Source organism: Orussus abietinus, unplaced genomic scaffold, assembly GCF_000612105.2.
Source record: "Orussus abietinus isolate OABI.00-Male unplaced genomic scaffold, Oabi_2.0 scaffold833, whole genome shotgun sequence".
NCBI lineage: Eukaryota > Metazoa > Arthropoda > Insecta > Hymenoptera > Orussidae > Orussus > Orussus abietinus.
The window spans coordinates 3,324-11,567 of NW_019394974.1; the positions used below are offsets into that span (position 1 = coordinate 3,324).

The 8,244-nt window shown below is 52.2% G+C and overlaps 1 protein-coding gene across 1 annotated transcript; it reads right to left on the reverse strand.

The window, feature by feature from the left end:
* Positions 1 to 1,447: 1,447 nt before the first annotated feature.
* LOC111674180 (pro-resilin-like) lies at positions 1,448 to 4,349 on the reverse strand. The gene is made up of 4 exons (XM_023433579.1): positions 4,325 to 4,349; positions 3,569 to 3,790; positions 3,002 to 3,373; positions 1,448 to 1,927 (listed from the first exon to the last, which is right to left on the reverse strand). The coding sequence occupies exons 1-4, from the start codon at positions 4,328 to 4,330 to the stop codon at positions 1,448 to 1,450; spliced, it is 1,080 nt and encodes a 359-aa protein (XP_023289347.1). The 5' UTR covers positions 4,331 to 4,349.
* Positions 4,350 to 8,244: the final 3,895 nt, after the last annotated feature.

Consider the following 8,244-nt stretch of genomic DNA (forward strand, 5'->3'; position numbering starts at 1 on the left):
GGGTTAGTGCCGGGCCGAAAGTGGCCGGGAACCTGGATTTAATTGGACCCCTTCGTCCCAGGGATCGATCGGGCGATTCGCTCCTCGTGGCCGCCCTACTTGTTGAACTGACCTCCCCCGTGTCCGAGTTACCCCGGGGGGCGACTCACCCCGATCGCCGGAACCCCCGAGTTCGGTCAAGATTTTCGCTCCTCTCTTATCCCCCTTTCTCCTCCCAACCCCCCTTGGTGATTCGATCCCGCTACCACCCTCCCAAGAAGGGCACCAGCCACTTTCGCGCCCGGGAAACCAGGACTCGCGAGTCGGGATCGGAATTCGGCGGGATTTCGGAAGGGTGGAGGGGAAGGGTGGAACTTATGAAACGCCCCCGCGAGCGGGGCAAGATATTAAATTTCTGGAATTTTGCGGTAAGGCGCGTCTACGTGCCAACCCCCTTAGACTCCCCCGCCACTCCGGGGTCCGCTGGGGCGCGTCGAGGCGCGTCCCCCTTATCGGCGTGCTACCCATCGTATCCTTACACCTGATAACCCGATAACACCCCCTGAAGATCTGCGAAAGCAAAGAACTCGGTTGTCGGAGATATCGGACGTCGAATGTACTGTCATTGCCCTTGCCGGCTACACATCTTGGGCGGAACGTGGGGTTCCGAGTATTTCTTATTATTTCGCATTATTTCTCATAATTTCTCATTATTTCTTAGTAATTCTGTTTTTCCGAATATTTCGTAGTAGCCAAGACCTCTTTATTTTCCACCTTCTGCATTTCGGAAGCTCAGAGAGTACAGGAGGTGCGTAAAGCTGGCACCCCCACCTTTACAAAATTCAAATTTCTTTGTCTTAACATTTTGTGCTCTTTATGTGCTAATTATGTGCTATGTTCGCAAATTTTGGGTACAGGGGCACACGCGAATGCGTTCTCTGCTGATAAGGCGATCAGTCCACGATGGGGAAGCGTTTATGTCCGTCAGGGTACCTTGTCTCCCTAAGTGCCTGGTAGTTGGCCGCATAGATAGTGTAGGACGAACTGAGAGGCTTGCCCAGCAGGGGGATCACTGCTGGGAGTGCCTCATACCTGTACCGCATTTACGGCGTCGAGCCCAGTTACCGCTGGTTCAGCATTGCAGCTTGAGTCTGGATCCTCAGTTTTCCCCCGTCCTGGCCCTACCGAGGACCCACGATGTCCCTTTTCGTCGTACTATCTCCCCATCGCATCCTTATACCCCAATAACCCCGAGGACCCACGACGGCAAGGAATAACACAATTCTGGGAGACATTGGACGTCGAATTTATTGCCATTGCCCTTGCGAGCTGTACAGGGATTTGGGACGTGGAGTCCGAGTAGTTTTCGGTATTCCTCGGCATTTCTTATTACTTCTTATCATTTCTGTGTTCTTCTGAGGATCGCCTGGTCCTAGACAAGACCTCCTCGTTCCCCATCTTCTGCAGTTCAGAAGGTCAAAAGGTACCTAGCCTCGCTAGGCGCCTGGTAGTTTGCGGTGTAGGTTGTGTAGGAAGAGCTGAGAGCCGAGCCTGGCAAGGGAACCACCGCTGAGGGCGCCTCGTACGTGTACTGCACCTGCTGAGCCGGGCCCTGTTCCCCCTGGCTCAGCTTCGCAGCCTGAGCCTGGATCCTCAGCTTCTCAGGAGCCTGGCCCTGCTGGGGACCCGCGGTCACCTCGAGCTTGCTCGGGGCGAACTGCAGCCTCTGCAGGGGGGCGTAGGCGTAGATCGGGCCCCTCAGGGGCTCCACATTTTCCGCGCGAATTCTGGCGAACACCTTCATGGCCTCCAGGTCGTGTCGGCTGGCGTAGCGGACGCGTTGGAGCCGACCATCGGGAAGAGCCACGTAGTACTCCCCGTTGACTTTCTGCTGGCCCTCTTCTTCAGGGGTCTCTTCGAGCTCGTTGACGGAATCCACCGGCTCGGCCTGAAAGATCGACACGTGTTAGAGTGAAGAACCTCGCCGTGAAAGAGATCAAGGGGGTAAATGCGCTTCCTAGGACGCGATAGAACCCCTTCTTCGAGAACGCAGCGACCTCGTCAAGGCCAAGCTGGGGGCTTTCGGTTTCCTCCCGGTTCGGGGATTACGACAAATTTAACGAGGCCGTTGCGTCACGGGGTTCTTTCGGAGTCCGGGCTCGCGTCTCGATCGAAAGTAAACGACGCCTTGAATACGAAACGAGGTACCGGAGCCCGGGTCCCCACCTCCTGGGGATCTTCGAGGAGGTCCGTGCCAAGTGACGTCTTCGTTTACCTGGATGGTAACTTGGAGGTCCTAACCCTGTCCAAAGAAAGGTGTCAGACGTGGAAGAACGGAGCGTTACAAAAGTGGACCAGCCCTAGGATAAAAGGACTCAAATTCTGGCGAACTGATCCAAGATCAGAATAGAGCGAGGTACATCCTGATGCGCTGGTCTAGATTCTCTACAAAATCATGGACGTCCCGATACCGACGTTCCAGAATCCCTACAAAAGGACTGACATCCTAAGAAGCTGGACCAAAATCTGTATCATTCGATATAAAATTCTTGACGTCCCGATAAGCTGTTCCAGAATCCCTATAAAAGGACTAACATCCTAATAAGCTGGACCTAAATCTACATAATTGTCAATAAAATTATTGACGTCCAGATAAGCTGTTCCAGTATCCCTAAAAAAGGACTGACGTCCTAATAAGCTGGACCAAAATCTATATAATTCTCTATAAAATGATTGACGTCTCGATAAGCTATTCCAGAATCCCTATAAAAGGACTGACATCCTAATGAGCCGGGCCAAAATCACTGTAAAGTGACTTGCGTCTTGATAAGTTGTCTTGATAAGTCTATTGTACATTCGCTATGAAATCATAAACGTCCCGATAAGCTGCTCCCAAATCACTAGCAGAAGACTTACATCTTGGTGAACTGGCCAAAGATCACTATAAAGTACCTGACGTCCCCCAGCAGACCCTGAAGCCTCCATTACACCAGAACCCGTGAACCCCATTCTCAGTACTCACATCGGACTCGGTCGTTGCTACCGTGGTGGTGGACTCATCGAATTCGGTGGTGTTGGGCTGGTCGGTAGTGAAAGTCGCAGCGGCACCATACTGCTGCTGAGGAGCAGAGGCGGCTCCGAACTGTTGTTGGGAGGCACGGAACTTGCTGGGTGCCCCGTACTGCTGCTGAGGTGCAGCAGGTCCTCCATACTGCTGCTGAGGTGCAGCAGGTCCTACATACTGTCGCTGAGGAGCCGCGGGTGCTCCATATTGGTTCTGAGGAGCCGTAGGAGCTCCGTATTGGTTCTGAGGAGCCGTAGGTGCTCCATATTGGTTCTGAGGAGCCGTAGGTGCTCCGTATTGATTTTGGGGGGCAGCGGGTGCTCCATATTTCTGCTGAGGTGCAGCAGGTGGGCTATATTGGTTCTGGGGCGCAGCAGGTGCACCGTATTGGTTCTGGGGAGCCGAAGGTGTCCCGTACTGTTGCTGAGGAGCAGCGTCAGGTGCGCCGTACTGTTTCTGGGGTGAATCGGGTGCTCCGTATTGCTGCTGGACTGCATCTGGAGTCCCGTATTCCTGCTGCCCTGCATCAGGAGCGCCATATTGCTGCTGCAACTGTCTTTCAGGCAGGTCGAAGGATGGTCCTTCGGGACGCCAACCCGATGCTGGGTAAGGGGCGTCTTGCTGCTGTCGAGCGAAGTAGTATTGCCTGCCTTGCTGATTTTGGTTCTGGGCCTGAGAGTTGAATCTATACCTCGGCGGCTCCGCCATGGCCGAGGCCAGGAGCAAGGTGAATCCCAGAAATATTCCCTGTTTCGCGAGAAAAAAAAAATGGAAAATGATGAGCTTTTTAATACCTCCGAAAGCAATGGCGATGTCGGCGAAAAAGCTAACAAGGACCCCGGTGCCTAGTAAATTTGTAACGCCTAAACAGCGAGGATAAGTACTCTAAATTTTGTAAGAAATAAACAGATTGGTATCTCACGGGAACGAATGAAAAAGATTGCAAATACTTTTAATAAAAAAAAAATGAAATTATGGCACCGTTCTCAACCGTAGGGAGTAAACTCGTAAATATCTTATTTTCTTCGTTTTAACACGGGGTTGCGATTTTAATGAACTGTAGGGAGATTTTTATTTAGGCGGGGGATTTATGCGGGGCAATTTGAGGTTAGCTCGAGGTGGCGGGGCTTGCGTCGATGAAATTTGAATTTTCGAGTTAGCGCAAAAGTTGGAGCTAAGGGTGGAAGTCTCGATACGGGAGACGGAGATCCGCCCGACCGGGACGGAAGTCGGGCCGCGGCGAGAACCGGGCGTAAACCGCAAGTACGCGCTCTTAACTACCTTCATGTCGTGCACACGAGTGGTTAGCCAGTTGTTTTCAAGCGACTGATTTCTGCGGACCGACCGCGCCGATTATATACGGTTTGTTTGGCGCATGGCTGGCATCGCTAAGAGACCCAGGGGCGGGCGGCGCGCATCCGATGACATTGGCCCTCTTAGGATCCGGGTAAAGCGCGAGTCCGCGCCACCTCGACACTTCGCTGACTCACCTCCGCCCAGTTTCGCCGATTACCTTCGTTCCATCCTTCGCGAGAGCATCCTCTCGCAGGAGAGAATCCTCCGCGGTGCGGTTTTCCTCGAAATGACGCGTCTAAGCCGCCGAAAAACGGAAAAATCGACGCCGCCGATGGCGACCGCGCCGCGCCGTCGCGGAGTGCCGCCATCTTGCGGGACCAAGGGCAAGCGGTCGGACGAGATGGAACTAGGAATCGCGGAGGAATGCCGGGATTTCGGGATTCCACCTTTCGAGACAATAAACTACGAGCCCGCGGCCAATCCGCATCGTCAGTCCGCGCACGCGTCATCCTTCGTGCGTGCGTCGATTCGTGTCAATAAATTCAGGTGTGCTCAATCCGAGCAGCATCCGCGAGGCGAGGGGGGCGCTACTCTCTCATACATGGGACCCCATCAGGGCCAGGCATAAGTGCACGGAATTTATGATGGGTCTCGCGTGATACGCGCGATGCGTGAGAGTATTATGCACGGCCCCCTTGGATGGCGCACGTAAGGAGACTGCGTAATGGCGAGTCCCAAAAACTGCGATTACGTCTCGCGCCGTAATCGTCGCTTCGTCGCCGTTCCATTTGTTTCACAACGCGGCGTTGCTCTTCATCGAATTTCGAAGTCGAAGGGAGGGGAGGGCGGGTTTTTCCGTGATTTTCGAAAATCGAGCGTGGAACGAGCGTCCCGAGCTGTTTTCGGGTATTTCAAGACTCCGGGGTCGGTCCCTCCGGCGGAATGGAGATTTTCCCCCCCGGTGTCTGCAGGCGGCCGAAAAGCCGCCGCTCGGCCGCAATTTAACGGAAAATCGGCGGGGAAAGTCTCCCGATCCTCTCGCGCGGCAGCGCCCGAAACGCGGTCCCTCGTCTCTCTCTCTCTCTCTCTCTCTCTCCCTCTCTCTTCCCCTCTTTCTCTCTCCCGGCAAAGCAAATTATTCACACTCAAACGACTCCATTTCAATATCGGGCCGAGCCAGGGACAAAAGAAGGGCGAGATGCCTGTCTCCCTTCTGCTCTCGCTCTCGCCGCGCTCTGTCGGCGCTGCCAGTGCTGCGAATTTTGCCGGTGCTGCCAGCGTTGCCAGTGTTTGTCGGTGCTGCACGTATTGACGGTATAGCAGTGCCATTTATTCTGCAATGTTGCAATATTACGGCGCTGTTCGTTTTGCAATGTCGCAATGTTTTAGTGCTGTCGATTTTACAGTGGTGCAATGTTACAATGCTATTAATTCTGCAGTGTTGCAATGTTTTTGTGCTGTTAATTCTGCAACATTGCAATGTTTTTGTGCTGTTAATTCTGCAACATTGCAATGTTGCAGTGTTTTTATGCTGTCAATTCTACAGTGTTGCAATGTTGCAGTACTGTTGCAATGTTTTTGTGCTGTTAATTCTGCAACATTGCAATGTTTTTGTGCTGTTAATTCTGCAACATTGCAATGTTGCAGTGTTTTTATGCTGTCAATTCTACAGTGTTGCAATGTTGCAGTACTGTTAATTCTGCAGAATTGCAATGTTGCAGTGCTGTTAAATCTGCAGTGTTGCAATGTAGCAGTGCTGTTAAATCTGCACTGTTGCGATGTTGCAGTGTCATTCATTCTGCAACACTGCAATGTTGCAGTGCTGTTGATTCTGCAGTGTTGCAATGTTGCAGTGCTGTTGATTCTGCAGTGTTGCAATGTTTTTGTGCTGTTAATTCTGCAGCATTGCAATGTTGCAGTGTTTTAGTGCTGGCAATTCTACAGTGTTGCAATGTTGCAGTGTCATTCATTCTGCAACATTGCAATGTTGCAGTGCTATTAATTCTGCAATCTGCAATGGTACAGTGCTGTTAATTATGCAATACTCCAATGCTGCAGTGCTGGTGATTCTACAATGGTACAACATTGTTAACTGTGCAGTGTTGCAATGGTGCAGTGCTGTTAATTCTGCAATACTCCAACGTTGCAGTGCTATTGATCTGCAATGTCGCAATGTTGCAATGTTGCAGTGCTGCAAGTGCAGCAAGGTAGTTGGTGCCGGTAATACTGCAGTGCTGAGGTGTTATTAATGCAACAGTGCTGTCGTACCATTTATGCTACAGTGTAGCAGATGCGCAACCCTAGTAGTATCACTAATGCTACACTGCTGCATTTTACTATCAAAGCAGTAATACATCCGTGTTGCCCTGTTGTAGTGGTACATTACTCCGGTGTTATACCTGCTGAAATGTTGCAATTCGGCAGGGCAACAAGTTCCATTATTGCAACTCCGCAATGCAGCAGTGTTATTAACGTTGCACTACTACCGTTTTATGGGTACTGGTAATGCTGCACTGCTGCAGAGTTGTCACTACTGTAATGCAACAATTTTGCAATGTTACAATTCCACGTTGCAGTAATGTTGCTAATGCAGTCCCTGTGGAACTATCGACACCCTAGTACAGGGTTGCTCATGGTGCAATTCTCCCAAGATCGTTAATGTTGCGCAGTTGTAATGCTGCGGTGCTATCGGTACTGTCAATGCTGCAGGGCTACCAGTGCCGACCGTACAACGGTGCTGCATTGCTGTCAGCGCTATGTCAACGTTTGCAACACTATCGAAATCGACGGCACAACCAAGGAGACAGAGGCGCCCAGGACGGAAGGGTTTTCGCGCAAATCCGGGCGACGAGATGCCGGACTCAACGTTCACAGGAGGTTCGAGCCCCGTAATCGAATATATTTAAGCGCGAAGGGCGGTTGTGCGGATTCTCGGCTTACGAGGAACCCCACGAAGAGTAGCGTCTGCGAGTAAACTGGATTAATCGTCTATGAAGGGAGGCGGACCCTCCCCGGCGGCCGCGTATTCGTTTGCAATCAGATCCCTCCTGGAATCCTCTCGCCGTCGCCGCAGCCCCGTTAAGAACCGCTTCCAGGAGAAATCCTGGGAAGAGAAAAGCGGGAGAAAAAGAAAATCCACGAAACTCCCTTCCTCGATAAGGACGACCTCGTTCCTCGAGCAAGAGACGATCCTCCTTCTCCCCTTTCCTTTCATGATTCCTCCTCACAACCCTTTCGCAACCTCCACGGGATCCTTCTCGATCGATCGTCGAGACTCTCGTCGAGGTAGATCCCCGTCAGATGGACAAGTGAAATTACAAGACCGTAAAGGGTTTTCGCAATGCTTATTTATTGCCTCGATGACACGCCGGGCTTATGTATGTACATGTGGTATCAATTTATACGTACAGAAGTATTTATAGACAAGTTATACGTACCGTGGCCGCGGGGACAATGCCGAGGCCGGCGCGATCCCGGGAAGAGTGACTCGCCGCAGCGCTGGTGTCGCAAGCGGCGACCCACTGTACTACGGCCGCGCGCGGCCTACGTGTCCGGCCTCGGTAAAGAGGGCCGCGGCCGCGCCGCTTTTTCGCTTATTAGCGGCCCCGCCGAAACAAGGGGCAGGCCCGCTCCCCTCGGCCCCCGGGACCGCTTCTAAACTGTTTGGCAACCAGTTGCGTGCCCCCTGGAGACTCGTTGCGAGACCCGCCGACGAATTAGAGTCGCGTCCCCTCGTGCATAATGGATACAAATTACCGCGTAAACAGCGCCGGTTGCCCCGAACGGGGGGAAATGCCTCCTTTAAACGATGTTTTTCCATTTTCGATATTCGGGATGCGATCAACGAAGAGGAATTTAAGTACAACGTATAGACCCCGCAAATCTGGCATTGCCTTTAATATTTT

Coding starts and splice junctions, on each gene's coding strand:
- LOC111674180 (XM_023433579.1), bottom strand. Junction 3,374..3,568: donor AGCAATATGGCGCTCCTGAT/GCAGGGCAGCAG, acceptor GCACCTCAGCAG/AAATATGGAGCACCCGCTGC. Junction 1,928..3,001: donor TAGCAACGACCGAGTCCGAT/GTGAGTACTGAG, acceptor TCGATCTTTCAG/GCCGAGCCGGTGGATTCCGT.